At 37.0% G+C, this 17,521-nt stretch overlaps 1 protein-coding gene across 1 annotated transcript in view; it reads right to left on the reverse strand.

Annotated features, from left to right (window-relative positions):
- Positions 1 to 17,521, reverse strand: part of SLC12A3 (solute carrier family 12 member 3) — a 564,508-nt gene that overhangs the window by 530,352 nt on the left and 16,635 nt on the right. The window contains exons 5-6 of the mRNA XM_044079103.1: positions 13,753 to 13,760; positions 9,934 to 10,026 (exon numbers count right to left, since the gene is read on the reverse strand). Of these exons, the coding sequence (XP_043935038.1) occupies positions 9,934 to 10,026; positions 13,753 to 13,760 (101 nt within the window). The remainder of the gene's footprint in view (positions 1 to 9,933; positions 10,027 to 13,752; positions 13,761 to 17,521) is intronic.

The following is a 17,521-nucleotide window of genomic DNA, read 5'->3' on the forward strand; positions in this document are numbered from 1 at the left end:
GGAAGATATTGTGGTGACCATATCTATATAAGTTTGTTGTTTTTCAATCTGCCTGTACAGTATTTTAGTACTTAACACAGATAGTGCTAGCTAAGTTATTTAGTTTTTAGTTAGAGTTTTCCTATCTGTGTAACTGATTTTTTATTATTATTTGTGCAACTGTCTTTGCCTTCTGTGTGGAGTCTGTATGTTCTCCCCGTGGTCAAGTGGCCTCCGAAAGACATGCGTGAATGGGCGTGCCTTCGCTGAAGGTTGGGCATTGGGCTGGCAACTCGGCACCATAAAATCTACTGCCAATCGTTAGCGGACCGGAGTTCTGCTGTGGTGACCCCTAACCGGGAAAAGCTGAAAAGACAAACATTTGTGCAACTGTCTTTACCTCTGCATATTTATTTTTCCTCAGTACTATCTTTACTTTGTTTAAGCAAAGTTTGTATTCATTTTTAAGATCTTGTGGTTGGTATATATTTATGTGTTATTTATTATCTAAGGAGAGGGTATTGTTTAGCCCAGTTTGTTCCCAAGCTGCTGCTGGTGTCCATGTCAAACTGGCTAAATCTCTTAGCACATTGCCATTTTGTTTTTGTTGCTATTTTATTTGGCTATAGACCAAGAATGTTACAGGTAACTGGTGTATTGGCCCATAGCCATATCGAGGGTGATGGCAGAACTTTCTTGTCAAAACTGTGGAGAACTGGATTTTCACTTGGAATGTGTGTGTGTGTGTGTGTGTGTGTGTGTGTGTGTGTGTGTGTGTGTGTGTGTGTGTGTGTGTGTGTGTGTGTGTGTGTGTGTGTGTGTGTGTGTGTGTGAAAATAATGTGTTTGAAATGCAGTTACCATTGATAAGGGGGTAATAAAGATATTGATGTTCACAGAGAAAGCTGTGAGAAAGAGCTTTGGACTACTAGTTCAAAGATTCAACCCAGTAAGTGATCACTGTGTCATACTAGCGTGGGCATGAATATTGGAAGCCCATATCCAGAGAAGTGCATATGCAATGCACATTCTGGAGACCAAGTTGTATTTGGTTAACTGGTTAGTGAATCAGACTCATGTGCATCTTTTTATTTTAACCTGTTGGAAACCAGTGGCATAACTCAACTGAGGCCATCAGACCTAGTTGCAGTGGTGAATTCAATATCCAACATAACAATTGATTGGCACAGGTGGGATTAAAACCTCATTCAGTCATCACAACTTCTACAAGACAACCTCTGGTGGAGGCTGAAGGTGTCACATTCTGCAGGGTACACATGTATGCAAAAGCTAGTTTCCAATACTTCCATACAAATGTGTGCATACACAGTTCTGCCTCAAAAGCATTGCATTAGAAAATGATGAGGCTTAAGGATTGCGTGAAAAGACCTTTGCCTTGGAATCCAATTGCACATGGTGACCCTCAATGTCCCACCACAAAATACCAGTATGGACAGCCCCTAGAAGGGAAAAAAATTATGAAAATTGAATTTCTCTTCTTCTGCTAGTGACAGCAGAAGAAGAGGAACAGCATGAAGGTGTAAAACAAAGAATGGTAATAGGAAGGAGGAAAATATACAGATGTAAATAATGAAACAACCGGGCTCTCTAACCTCATAGTCAAGTAGATAACATAGCCTTAAACTCCACGTTTGGCTTCCTGATGCATTACAAAAGTCACGTGGAAGATGAGCCACACAGATCATATAAATGGTGTGTAGAGTAAACTAGTGGTTAGTGTCATCGTGAGTCAAGTAGGAGCAGAGAACTTACAAATGTGTAGCACTAGTACTACTACGGCCTTAGTGGATTCAATATCAGGTTTCAAACTTTGCAGTGTAGAACCTTCACCACTGTGCTACCTTCCTTCCCAGCACAAGATACTATGCCATAGCATTCTTTGTGTAGTGATCTATATGCCTTACCAGAAGAAAAAGTAACTCACTGAAGCTGGATGGTGGCTGTACTTCCCCAGCTTCCTCTGTAAGAGTAGTTTTCTTTGCATTTTAATTTTGTTCGTTTTAATGGTGTAGAATGGTGCTTGCATTTAATTTTCTGGTATAAATGAGGTACTGTTAACTATTCTAAAGCACTAAAGTGGAGCATGTAAATGATACTGCACATCGATGGACAGATCGTGAATGGACAGATCGTGAAACTCATCATTGCTGTCTGAGGACAGGTTTCCTAATAAAGAAGTACTATGCTTTATGTGATATACAGCATTGCTTTCCACTTTATTTTATATGGACAGATCATGAAACTCACCAGTGCTGTCTGAGGGCATACTCCCTAATAAAGAAGTACTATGCTTTATGTGATGTACAGCATTGCTTTCCACCTTATTTTGTATGGACAGAACGTGAAACTCACCAATGCTGTCTGAGAGCAGGCTCCCTAATAAAGAAGTACTATGCTTTATGTGATGTACAGCATTGCTTTCCACCTTATTTTGTATGGACAGAACGTGAAACTCACCAGTGCTGTCTGAGGGCAGGCACCCTAATAAAGAAGTACTATGCTTTATGTGATGTAAAAGAAGTATGCTTTATTTGATATACAACAGCTATTTTATTTTGTATTTTGTATGTACAGATCATGAAACTCACCAGTGATGTCTGAGGGCAGGCACCCTAATAAAGAAGTACTATGCTTTATGTGATATACAGCATTGCTTTCACCTTATTTTGTATGGACAGATCATGAAACTAATCAGTACTGTCTGAGGGCAGGCTCCCTAATAAAGAAGTAATATGCTTTATGTGATATACAGCATTGCTTTCCACCTTATTTTGTATGAAATTTATGAAGTTCTTACAATGAAGACTATTTGTGTTAATTCATCTTAGACACAAACAAAAGCTACTGTTACAGGGATATGATCCTGTCTCCTTTAGACCATTAGCTAGCCCTACAAATAATACCAATGTTTATCCTTAATTTAATGATATTTTATTCTTTCATTTTCCTTATAACATTTTCATGATCTTTGCAATTAAACATGGCAGATAAATAATTTTATTCCACAAGAACAGAATCATGTTTTGACTGATCTAGAAAACGACAGGTCTCTGATTCATGAAACAGTAAGTGAAATGGTTATGACGAGGTCTGGAATAAACTGTTGAAAACAAGTCTGGAATAAAAACTCTACATGATAATCAGTTATGTGCACCTACAGAAAATTGCAAAATAATAATCCTGTTCCTTGTTAGTAGGATAATTCTAAATTTTCAGCGCAGTCTTAAGTGTACCTAACTTTCAAACCAGCATGTGCAAAAATGTATAAATTCAAATTTAACTAAAATTTGCCACATATATATATGAATAATTGCTTTCATTTTCAAATGCTAAAATGAAAAAAATATTTATGGTAAAATGGTAATAAACTATAGCAAGTTAGGATGTTATGTACAAGCTTTGAAACAATAATTTGTTGTACAGCATTCATTACAAGCTTTCATTTCTACCATTGCCTTTTATAGTTTGAAATCTGAAAATCTGAAATCCTTTTTGATAGAGGATGTCAAAGTGAAAGGCTGTGGACATATCTTCTTAGCCTGACATGAAAGATTTTGGCTACAATGCTCATGAGATGGGACACAAAAAAGGGTATAAAGACAATTTGAATGCATTAATATAATTTAAAATGCAGTGTCAAATATTATACCTTGTCTGTTTTATTTATTCTGTTCATGTAGCAGTCATTATAGATGTGCATAATCTAAACATGCTTATACCATCAAGGTTCAGGCATGCAGTGGTGGGCAGGAAGTAACATTATGTATGGTAAGTGGGTGAGCACACAGAATGTGTGAAGAGATTGGAATGTCAGTAAATAGAGAGAAACCCCTTTCTATTTCAGATATAAATCCAGAAATTGTATCAGAGAAAGGATTTGGATATCTCTTCTTCAGGAGACTGGAAATCCTAGTACTGAAATTAAGAACATGAGGTTTGGGTACCTGATGTCAGTGACCATACCTTCAACTGGTCCCTTTGCAAACTCACCCTACCATTTACTTTTTAGAAGTATGCTAGAATGCTAATGAAGGAAATGTGTGGTCTGGTTACTGGTACTTCATTATATAAAAATGTATATGGTTGTATTTCTGCTTAAGACTGTAACAATCTCAGTTAACCTGACAAGTCATTCCTCTCTAAGCAGCCACACAGAATGAGTTAAGTTAGTCAATAAGATTTTACCTTCTTTTCAAGCCAGGCTCTGAAATGGCCTACCACTTATCTTGAATGGCCTCTTGCATTCCAAGATGGGTTTAAGGCATTTTCTACTAACCAAGTCTTTTTCTCACTGCAGAAGCCAATATTTATTTCATAAGTGAACATCAGGGCAAGGGTGTAGCCAGGCATACTTTTTGTACTTCTCTGAGTACATTTTTTCTGACCATCGTATCAACATGGCTTTTTCTCAAGTCATATTATGTCCACAGCAGTCTAAATAAATGGCTTTAACAGATGCAATGTTGGTAATCTAAAAGCAAGATTTTGAATAATTTTAGGGGAAACAGCTGAATATGTTATTTACATTTATTAAGTGCTTGGGTCAGCATTTTCAGAGACGTGTCCATTTTTAAGTGATAGGTGTCCAGGAAGGCAGCACTGAGAGCCTGTGAATACAAAATGAAATTTGCTTGCTACACCTCATCAGGATCCTAATTTTCCAAAAACAATCATTTTACCTCATGATTTTTAATAATTGTTTGTATTCTCACTTTGTCATGATTTTGTTCTCTTTGTTTCTAGATTCAGACAGAGAAGTAACTAATTTAAATATCCATGCATTGTCACTTGTTAAGTTGCACATCATGTGTGGAAAGCATTGCTATGAATGCATTCTTGTTCTATGTAATAAATATAATTAATAAAACAACATTTAAAACCATTTTCTTAAACAATTGAAAAACATCTCATTGATATATTACTTTAAAATCTACTTGTGATGAAGTACCAGAGGAAAGCTTTGAAAATAGAATTTAGAAATGGACACATCATTCCATACGCACCAATTTAATGAGCATTTTTAATTAAAAACTGCATTAAATATTCCTTCATGGCATCATTAGCATGTTACATAATGCTTAATAAACTCTGAAATTACTGTATGAATCAAACTTTTGATACTGTGAAACAGCTCAAAACCTTTGGATGAAATTGGTAGGCTGGCCTCACAAGATCTATTTTCAAAACTAATGTATGATACGTCAACATTTTGATTGTGGGAGTTATACCAGTTTGCATAATAATTAAATCAGGTGTTTGTATGTAATTCTTTATCAAAAATATTATAATAAGGATATAGGTGAAATCTAAGGGATTAGCAAGTCATAAATTGCATTTCTCTGTTATTCTAACTCCTCGCACATTACCCACTCAAAAGGCCTAAATCAAATATGTGGCATTAAGAAAACCTGCTGGAAAGACAGGTTTGTCTTCCAGAGGCTGCCCCGTTTCTGGAATAGACTTCCCATACACGTCAAACAGAGTACCTCGCTGACCCTCTTCAAGTGCAACCTTGATGAGTGAATGGGGAAACCTCAAATTTGTCTCAGGGGCTCCTCCTGTATCCCTCACTGACAGGGGCGACAGGTGCTGACTGAGGTTGGGAATAAACTCTTGGCTAGGCTTTTAAGGGCCCCAGGGCCATTAGCCTAGTAACCTCCTATGATCCTATGATCCTATTCCATCTTGTTCCAAATGGATGCTACTAATAGAACAGAGAGAATGCTAGATACTAACAGAGAACTTGTTTGGGATTTTACACTCAGGTTTTTTTACAACTGCAATCCAAATAAGTTATTATAAATGCAAAATGTAGCCTTTATTTTATTATGGGCATATACAGATGCAAAAATGTAGTTATTAGAATAGGTGTTTAAGTTGATTGGTATATAAATAGTAATGTGATATGTTAATGATGTTGGTTTCTGTTACTGAAATCTTGTTAAACTATCTTTTATTCTTCTGTGAAACAATTATAAAATGTTCACAGCACTTAGTTGAAAAATGCCTTGTGACAAGCAGAACAAGATGGTGGATAAAAATAAATAATAAATGCAGGCATCCTGGATTTTTATACTGGAAGCACTCAATGTTTGAATAGGGCTGATGTGACTTGGAATGGGGATGGCAAAACAAGAAATATAAGATCAGAGACAGAATCCAAACTTACGTGTGAGACCCAAAATGTTGAACCCTAGAACCTCAAGATATGATAACTGAATGGACAAGGGTGATTGCTGTCACCTTCAGATTGTATCAACTTGATTTAGTAAAGGGATGCAGTATACAGATGTGAGGGGGAAATCCAGCTACAGGAATGGCTGTTGAAAAGTTCTCTTCAATACTATTTCATTAATCAGGAACAGAACCGCACATTTTAGTGTTTGTGATACAACGGCTTGCACCTGTCACCCCCTAGGCTTTCAAATACTGGCCAAGGCTCTTGCTGCCCCCATAGTACCTTTTTTAGGCAAGGCTCAAAAGTCAAACCCACCTCCGTAAACAGCACAATTAACAAAAAACTGAGGTTATGCTACTCAATGCCAGGAGTTTAAATCTCAAAATGCATGCGCTCAAAGCACTCCTCAGTATGGAGAATGTCGACATCTGTGCAGTAACTGAAAAATGGTTCAAGACTCCAGAGAGCACCCAGCACTACCGGGCCATAACTCATACCAAACGTTTCAGCCACAGAACACGGACCGAAACACAAAAGGAGGGGGTGTATCCATATTCATCAAGGATACATTCACCTCCAGGTTAGTGGTGCAGCACGATACCTCTGAGATCATCCATGTGCAACTAACATCAGGCAAATCTGCAATGCAAATTGTGGCCTACTACAGATCACCCTCCATGACCCAGGACCACCACTCCATCTTTCTGGAGACATTGGAAAACATGAAGGTCCTACCAAACACCCTGATATTGGGAGATTTCAACTACCCTACCATTCACTGGGAAAACTGCTCGAGTACAAATTCCCAGGCCCAGCGCTTCCTGGAATTCATCAACTCAAATGCCCTGGATCAGCTGGTAAACTCCCCTACCAGAGGTGAAAACATGTTGGACCTGGTCATCACCAATATGGGCGACAGGTGTTCCACACCGGAGGTCAACCTGTCACTGGTTAGATCAGACCATAAAGAAATCACTCTGGATGTCCACACCCCACCACCACCCCCAACTAAGGAAACCACAGTAAAAAACTTTTCTAAAGCAAACTTCCCCTTACTTAAGACAGAGGTGGTAAGTTTCACAGCCCCTACGCTAAAGGATAGCACTGCCCAAGATGCAGAAACCTTTACAAATGCACTCTGTGAGCACCTACAAGGATGCATGGATCGTGCCATCCCTAGCAAAACCAAGATTGACTCCTCTAAGAGAAGGAAACCAGTTTGGTGGACCCCTGCAATAAACAGGCTATACAATAGAAGGAGGAAACTAGTTCAGAAAAAAAGCAAATCCCAAGAAGGAAAGACATCCCTGATTAGTATCAGTAAGAAACTAAGGTCCCTCATGAAATCATCCAAGGCTAACTTTGAAAGAAAAATAGCCAAGGATTCAAAAGATAACCACAAAGCCTTCTTTAGCTATGTTAAGAATCTAAGTGGCAACTCGCATATATGCACTGAACTAGTGCAAAATAGCACAAAATATACTGAACCTACTGATATTGCCAACATCCTGGCAGATAGATTCAGTGCAAACTTCACTCCCCTCTCACCTCCAAAAGGGCCCACAACAATATCGGAAAAGTGTAGTGTCCCAAAAATCACAGACGCACAGGTGAAAACAGCCCTTTCAAAAGCCAAAAACACAGCATCAGTGGGACCAGATGGTGTCCCAGGCTGCATCTTGCACAAACTACAGAACAAACTAACCCCTCACCTAAACACGCTGTTCAACCTCAGCCTCTCCACAGGCTACATGCCCATAGAATGGCACACAGCAATGGTTATTCCTCTCCACAAAGGAGGGGTCACAACTGACCCTGGCAACTAGCGCCCATAAGCCTGACTAGCCTGGTCTGCAAAGCTGTGGAGCACATCATCATGGAACTCATTAACAAAGACATTGGGAACCTAAAAATGACCCAGTTTGGCTTTGTTAAGGGCAGATCATGCCTACTAAACCTGGTTGACTTCTTCGAGACAATCACCAAGGCCATAGACGAGGGAAAGGTGGTTCACACAGCCTACCTTGACTGCGCCAAGACCTTCGACACCATTCCCCACTCGGGTATTACAGAAAAACTCACCAGCCTGAACATAAACCCCTACGTTACGAGATGGGTTAGCAACTGGCTTACAGACAGAACTCACACGGTAAGAATAGCGGGCTACAGGTCCGACTCTAAACCAGTCACAAGTGGTGTCCCACAAGGCTCGGTCCTGGGACCCCTACTGTTCGGCATATACTTCTCAGAAGTACAGGCAAACACAGGAAGACTATGGCTAATCAGGTTCGCCGATGACTGCAAACTGGGAGCCATAATTGACTGTCCGGCTGGCATGGACTTCCTCCAAAAGGGCCTTACTGAGACAGACACCTGGTGTCAAAGTCATGGCCTCAAGCTAAATGCCAAAAAATGCATAGCCATCCCATTTGGGAAAAACAAAACACCCTCGAATTGCCACATAGGTGGCAGCCCCCTTAATACAGAAGAGGTAATAAGAGATCTGGGGACCCAGGTAGATAGTAATCTCTCCTTTGACAATCATATTGCCAAAGTAGTTAGGAAATCCTTCTATGTGGCCCATCTAATTACTAAAGGGTTTGCATCTAGAAATAAAGAGGTTATAGTGCCCCTCTACTCGTCACTCATTAGACCCATCATAGAGTACAAAGCCCCATTTGGGATGTACCTCACAGGACATTTCCAACAGCTGGAAACACCACAAAAGTACCTCACCAAGAGGATTACTGGCCTCAAACATATGTCTTATGCAGCCCGACGGAAAAAACTCCAGATGTACTCAGTGGCATATCACTTACTCAGAGGTGACCTCTGCCTGACTTATAAAGCCATGTCCAACTCAGAATTGATGGACATGCTCCACCTAAAGAAATCCAAGTCACTGCGAGCCACACGATCTAGTGAGCTAAACCTAGCCACAACAATAAATAGAACATGCTAGAGGGATAGATTCCTGTCACAGAGAATCCCCATGCTTTGGAACAAAATTCCAAATTACATCAGGCAGAGCCCCTCACTAACACTCTTCAAGAGAAACCTTGACGAGTGGATGGGTAACAGAAAATACACCCCTGGGATCACTTCATTGGCTCTGCTTGACAGAGGATCAGTTAATTAATTAATAGGGTGACGAAAGCTGACACACTCTGGCTAGGCTTATAAATGCCCTTGGGAAGATAGCCTAGTACCTACCTATGAACCTATGAACAATTAGTGGCACATCTAGCAGACTGACAGAAGAAGCATGGAATCAATATATTGGTAAATTTAGGTCCATAGGTTAGTACTAGGCTAACTGCACTTGTGAGCTATTTTAAGCCTAGCCAATTATTCCTTGTGAGGCTTGAACCCTACACCTTGTTTTGTAAGGCAAATACCTTAACCATTAGGCCACCCTCCCAACAAAATAAACAGCCTCCGCAAGGCTCAAACCCAGAACCTTGCACACCATAGACAAAGCAATTTACCACTAAGCCATGCCAGATATACTACCATTGCCAAAGATATCAGCTTATAGTTGTCACTATAAAGTTAGAGCATACAATGTTCAGATTGTTAAATGAATCTACTGATATGGATAACAACTGTTTTTTATCTACAATACATTTTAAAATGGCTGAGACATGCATTAACACACATCCTAACCTTGTCTACTGAATACAGTTTGCTTTAGCTAAAATGACAAATGCGTGTGCATGTTCTAGCTCAATATTTTAATCTAATAAAACAACTCACCATCACACCCTTTATCCAGCCGAATCTGACTGGTTCTTCTGCTGCCTTAGCATTGCTTTCTTCATCCTCGGCCTCTGGTTTAGGATTTTCCTGCTCATCCCAGTTCTCATAAACTGGCGGCATAGAAATTCCATTCTCCTGCAGGGAAGCACACCACATACTTTTTATATGTGAACTCAGAAAAAAGGAGTCATTTCTGTGTCATATTGCATTCAGGCATCACTTATGATAAAAGAAATTTTCCACGACTGCAAACCTACAGTATAACATACTACCCTATGATGTTAACTAGTGATCTTATATCCCTACTTAGTGTGTGTCTAAAGGACCAGAAAGAACATATTGTACCCACACCCTAACAGTACAGTCATTCTATCAAAGTACTTCATAGCATAATTCTACTTTTCTGCCTCCTTTTATCAATTTTTTTAAAACATTGAGTCACAACATATGTTTTTGTTTTCATACACTTAGAAAGATGTTATTTAATTGTCATTCTATTCTGTATACCATCTTCTACAAACTGCAGCTACATATCCATCTTATTAATATTTATGAGAATCATACTTATCAAGTGACATCTTTCTTGCAGTAAAAAGAGGAAAACAGTTCCAACTTATTTGCAGATCAGAAAAAAAGTTACTCTGAGTTGTCTCAGTCTACTGGTTTTACAAATCTCTTATAAAGTGCACACAAATGTAAGCTGTGGGGATATGTTGATGTCTTGTATCTTGACTATCAACTGCAGGACTTACACAGAGGTATTTAAGCTTAATATTCTATACCCAGGCACTTAAAATAAGCAGATCTCCACCACCCTCTCTGAAAAAAATAATCCCATAATACTTTGATGCTACAGGCTTAATCTTTATGTCTAGTAATGAGTACATTAGATATGCTGTGTACCATTTTAATGTAACAAAATTGGTTGTGATTTATGTGACTAGATAATTTTACAATATTACAATAATATTTTTCTACTATTTTATAAATAATTACAAAATTTTCAGATCGATTCCCTGTGACAGTTCAGGTTGAAAAAAATGTGGGCATTGCACATAAAAATGTAAAAAGTATAGGAAGACATATGACATTCTTCATTAAACTCTAACTAATCTTACAAATAAAAAACCCACATTCCCCCATCAAAAAAGAGAAAGGCTGCATAATGTCTTTCAAGTTTAAAAATATTTTTTTTAATCAGTTGTAATGTTCTGTTACTGAAATAATCAAGTACTATATACCATATAAACTACTCAGACAAAAAAATTAAATCACTCAAACTTTAGTTTACAGGTGTCTTTTAAAAGGTGCCTTAATAAAAGAGGTACTCAAAGAAATTTAAGAAATTAATAGTAGTTACAGAAATAAACTCCTAAAATTACAACTGTGTCTATAAAAGAACATCCCTGCTATACGGAAAAACAATCAGCATGCTCACTTCTGTAAATCCACAAAACGAAACCAAGAAGTACACAAAAAAGCTCAAGCCTTCATTAACAGGTGCTGGATTTATTTTTCAAACTGCTAGTAAGCGCTTTCATTCCAAAAAGCATTTACAAAAAACTTCATCAGACAATTACAAAAAAATGACTCCCTGGTTAAATACTTTTAAAGCATGACATGACTTCCTGACTCATATTTAAAAGCAGTGTCTTACTTACACATAAAAAGATGTGATTTAAAAACATATATATTAAGAAAAAGTGAAACATGTAAATGTGCATGAATAATAAAAAAACATGAATCCTGACATTAAAAACTATGAAGCATTTTAAAAAACAAACATAAAAAATGTGTATTCATACTATTTGCATACATATGAAATTTCTGACTTAATAATCCCTCAGAAAATGCATTTTGTCACAAAACACATTTTCTACTAATTTTCTATGGTTATGACAGCAATATTTTAAACTTTTTCCTTGCTGTGACTTCTCTAACTTAAAGCTGCTATATAATGACAGACATGAGAGTTTCAGGCTTCATGCCCTTCAGAAAAACGTGTACTAGTGCAAAACATATTATTCTAGCAACTTTAACTGTATGACAAGATATATTTTACACTTTGTCCCTGAAGTTATTCCTCCCCAACTTGAAATCACTAGATAATGAGATAGACATTTTGAGTTTCAGACTTCATATCATTCATACTATTTACATACATATGAACATAAATACACATTTTTCTGAAGGACATTAAGTCTGAAACTCTGGTGTCTGTCATTATATAGTGGTTTCAAGTTAGCGAAGTCACAACAAGAAAAAAGTTTAAAATATTGCTGTTATAACCATAGCAAATTAGTAGAAAATGTGTTTTGTGACAGCATGCATTTTCTGAAGGATTAAGTCAGAAACTCCATATGTATATAAATAGTATGAATACACATTCATTTTTTGTGTTTGTTTTTTTAAAATACTTCATAGTTTTTAATGTCAGGGTTCATTTTTTTTATTATTCATGCACATTTACATGTTTTACTTTTTTCTTAATGTATATGTTTTTAAATCACATCTTTTTTATGTGTAAGTAATACACTGTGCTTTTAAATATGAGTCAGGAAGTGATGTCACTCTTTAAAAGTATTTACCCAGGCAGTAATTTTTTGTAAATGCTTTTTGGAACGAAAGCACTTACTTGCAGTTTGAAAAGTAAATCCAGCACGTGTTTGTGAAGGCTTGAGCTTTTTTGTGTACTTCATGCTCACATCTGTCCTTTTTTTGTTGCAAGGTGACTGCACAAAATGCCCTTGTGCCAGGCCATAAATCAAGTAATATTAGCTAGAAGCAATAATGCAAATATAAAAATATACCGAAATATGAAACAGTATTTGACTACTTCTTATGCAAATAATTTCAGATTACAGTTATACAATTAATAGTGACAAACAGGACGGGCAGTACATGGCAGTACTGATCTTTCCAGAAGTCTTCTGAAGTCCAGTGCCACAGGTAGGCTTCATTGCCTTTGGAATTCTAGTAATGCCCAAACACAGCACTGGAAATTATTATTATTCATAGAAAATTGTCTGTGTGTGCAGCTGTTTTTAAATCTAGATTGTTTTATAACATTTTAATTTATTTTATGTATCTTGATGTGAAATAGCTCCTCTGCATCATTTTAATTCCAATAATATAGTATTACATTTATGTGTCGCATACACTTATACATAGGAGCATACACATACTCAGAAATCAGTAGTGTAGTGCCAGGATTTTTACTATCCACCAGAACTACCAGGAATATTTATTCCATCAGTTCCTTTTATAACTACAAGGATTGCAGTTGTGATCTTCAGAAGTAAAAGACATATGAGACTAGGTGTGCAAAAGGAGAGTTAATGTAAGTCCATGGTTGCCAGATCACAGAGTATTACCCTTACTTACTTCAAAACATTGCAATATCAAAGTTAGTATATGTATTTATATATATATATATATATATGTGTGTGTGTGTGTGTGTGTGTCTCTCTCTCTCTCTAGCACAACCCCGAACATTAAAGGGAGTGAAGCCACACACACCCACAAAAGTACTTTAATGTCATTACAATATGTTTTAAGATTTACTATCATTCATGCTTTGTTTTTTCATATGTTTGGGACCTACATACTTTCATTAGGGAACCTTTTGCAAATTGCAGCCAAGAAATTAATTTCCAGTTTTTGTTTTATAACAAGAAAATATTAAAATACGTAAAGGTATAGATAAAAAGTAAAACTGCTGCTGCTATAAATGCTCTTTACGTGTTTCACTGGGTATTTTAGGAAATTCAGCAATAGGTGTTACTGCAACTGCTTGAATAAAACAACGAAATATACACCAGGATCTTTATTAAATAAAGCTTTCGGGTCTACACCCTTCATCAGTATAACTTAACATATAAAAAATCACCATTTAAATAGGAGAACATAAAGTCATATGCTTCAACCAAACCCACCTAACAATAAAAATTAAAGCTACAATGAATCAATAAATATATGCAAAGTAGCACATAAAAAATCACATCTATAAAGCATATATATTTTTATAAATAAACAATTTTATACTGTTTCATATGAAATCACATGCACCATACTTAAAAATTAATAATTAATAATTAAAACTTAAACTTATAAAACTTCTCTCTGTCTTTTAGCCAGAACGGGCTTTAGACTAACTGATAGTTGTTATGAAACAGTATAAAATTGTTTATTTATAAAAATATATATGCTTTATAGATGTGATTTTTTATGTGCTACTTTGCATATATTTATTGATTCATTGTAGCTTTAAATTTTTATTGTTAGGTGGGTTGGGTTGAAGCATGTGACTTTATGTTCTCCTATTTAAATGGTGATTTTTTTTATATGTTAAGTTATACTGATGAAGGGTGTAGACCCGAAAGCTTTATTTAATAAAGATCCTGGTGTATATTTTAGGAAATGCCAGGAACACTTTTTTTTTTTTTTATTGAATCACTGCAATGTATTAGTTAGGGAGAAACAGTAGGAAGGATTCAGGGGAATATACCTGTAGTTACAAAGGAAGCTGATATGAAAAGCAGCTGAAAAATCTAATGAAGCAATTACCCGATGGCTGATCAGATTGAAATATCTAGCATGAGCTGATGCTTTATATGATGATGGGAAAGCACAAGGAGGCAGTTAGTGCAGTGGTTTACGACTGAGATCTGTACCTCCTGTGGCGCGGAGTTTGATTCCCTCAGTCCTTGGTTGCCTACTGTGTGACCTTGAGCAAGTTATTTAACCAGACAGAGCTTGGTGGCAACTGGGAATTTGGACTAAGTTCCTCAATGGTCACCTGGACTGCAAATCTAGTAACTACCTATGAACAAGTGTAAAAAATCACTTATAGAATTAATAAGTTATAAATTAGTTGAACATATGATAACTAAATCTGGGATCATGACAAAACCAAAGACATTCCAGGGCAGAAAATCTCTTAATGAAGTGTTAGTGATCAAGTCAGTCCCTCTAGCACTTGAATAGGAGGTCATGGTATGAGTTATTGAATTGCCCCACCACCACCACTGTGCATTCATCATGCCTCTACTGTAATAACCACATTCATTCCTCCACTTCTGCCATGGTCAGGGATGTAAGACTGAAGGATATGATCTCCATACAGAGGTGCTAAAATATTTTATTAATGTTACTTTGCCCTTACTTTTTGGTCAGCAAGGAAGGTCCAAGGCCCTACTATGCCAAGTTTAGAGCAGGTGTGCTTTACCTGATATTCAGCCATGGAACACTCCTTGGTTATGCTCCCTCCTTCACAGTGCCTGTGTAGTCAGAGAACACTTCTGGGCCTTCCCATACAGGGTGCTCTCTGAGATGGAAGAATTGTCATCAGCCCCTGTATCTCACCCCCTGCCAGCTCATACCCTAGCACAATAACTGCGGATTGAACCAGGTCAGCTGGCACAGTCAAGGCTACCTTCTGTACCAAAGAGCTGTGCCACCCACAACCCTGCTAATTATATATACCAACTCCAAGATCATACTACAGTGGGGAAAGGGCAGGTTTCCCTAGCTAAGTTACCTGTAAGTAAATACTACTTTACACTTCCTTTATGTTGACCAACTATCATCATTCAATGTAAATCGGTACGATGATATGGCCATTCGATTAAAGGAAGGTTCAATGATTAGTGCTCAGCAAACAGCCATTCAGTGACCGTGTTGTTTGATGATGTTTAAACATAGACCCACTTTAAACGTCTTTTTATATCTTTCTTAGTATTGTTATTGTACACTAACTTTAAATATGAAAATATATCTGTAAATTAAACAAATTTAAATTACTACACAACAAATTATTTAGTACAACACCAAAATCTGAACTGCAAACCAGCAGCTGTAAACAGCTGTAAATCAACAAACTAAACTGAAAAGTAATCTGTTCTTATTATGTAATGACTCAGTAATGAAAAAAATAAAATAGTACTCCTAAACTGATACATCTAAATGTGTTTTCAGATCTTGAAAACAATTACAAATAAGAAAATCTGTAGCATCCACGTTTAAATCAGTTTTTTTCAAGTAGCTGGTCTGCAAGACACCAGAAAATGAATGCACACCAACAACAGTAAGCAGTTTTAAATCCTCACTAAATAACAAACCAGCAAGTGAAAAAAATGCTAAGTGAAGCAATCAACTTCTTAATAAAAATTAGCTCATAAGATGACAAAAATTAGCTTTGCAAGAATAACATTCACACAACAGACAAACTTATTCCATTTGAAGTTGTACAAGATGTCTCATTACTCCTTCCCTTCCATGTAGCTGCCTCCTGATGGTGTCCATTCATCTCACTAAAAATGCTAACCTTCTATGAAATGTGGTCAGTAGAGTCTCTAGGCTTATAATCATCAGTGTACTACTATTACCATGGCTAGACAGCCACACATCATCCAGCATACTAATCTTTTGCTTAGTTCACAAATATGTAACCTAGTTTTTAAATCCCACTGTCTCTCTCTTGCTGACAAGCTATCTAGAGCTAACATTACTTATAATCTGAGATCACAAATTAATAGAACTATTTCCCTGACCACACCATCACCACCTTTTAACTTTCACATAGATGAGTGAAGTTACCCAAGGCTATTCCACAGATATGGAGTTTCTATTCAAATTCCCTCAAATGGATTAGAGCTGATGGTTGCTGTAGAATTCAGTCTACATGAACACCATTTCTCTCTGTAACAAAGCCCAGGTTAATTCATCTTTCCTACTCCCCCTCAACATTGCACTGTGGTCTTTCCTGGTCAACAGCTATTTATACTCTTAATATTTAATATAAGCATTGCATGCATTCACTCCTGCTGTTAACTAGTTTTGTAATTTATAAGGTTAGGTTTCCTTGCATAATCTCAGGTGTTTGTTTAACTCTTAAATCATGTTGTGATAAGAGGTACTGCCAGCCATGCCAGGGAGAAGCAGGGCAGTGGATATAAGACTTGTTCCAGCACAGCTAGCTGGAATTTTATAAATAATTATATGTCATTTGCATATCAAGCTGATTTGCACAGATGTTTGCACTGAAATGTATTTGTGAGATTTGCTTGTGTTAATTGTGTTAAAATGTATCAACAATGCACCATGCAATTTGGTCAGGGTGAATTCAAATTCAGTGAAATGAGCTTTCAATGAAACAAAGTAGACCCATTATTATATATTCTCAAAGTGGATGTCAATAGTTGCTTCTTTGGCCTTGCTTCAGTCCACTCACAAGGTGAATTTCTTGTCATCCATTCCTTGAAAATATAAAAACATAGTTTCATTAAAAACCTGACCATAATCCTTCTGATTTATATATACATATAGATTCACAGTGCTTATCTTGGAAATTGCCACATTATCAAGAAATGTATTAACTGCAACTTTCTAAACTGAGTCAACACCAGCCTTTCCTTGTGGTTCTTACCAGTTGGTTGCCAAGAAAATTATTAACGGACATGCAAAACATTTTATTTTCCTTCTTATCCTTGTACCACCTCCCTTGCAGCACTCTGTCAATGCCCAGCTTGCTGCTCTTCCCTCAGTTACTCTCATCATATGGAACATCAAGGTTTGTAATTTACTC

Source organism: Protopterus annectens, chromosome 8.part0 (assembly GCF_019279795.1).
Source record: "Protopterus annectens isolate FY-2018-M chromosome 8.part0, PAN1.0, whole genome shotgun sequence".
NCBI classification, from domain to species: domain Eukaryota; kingdom Metazoa; phylum Chordata; order Ceratodontiformes; family Protopteridae; genus Protopterus; species Protopterus annectens.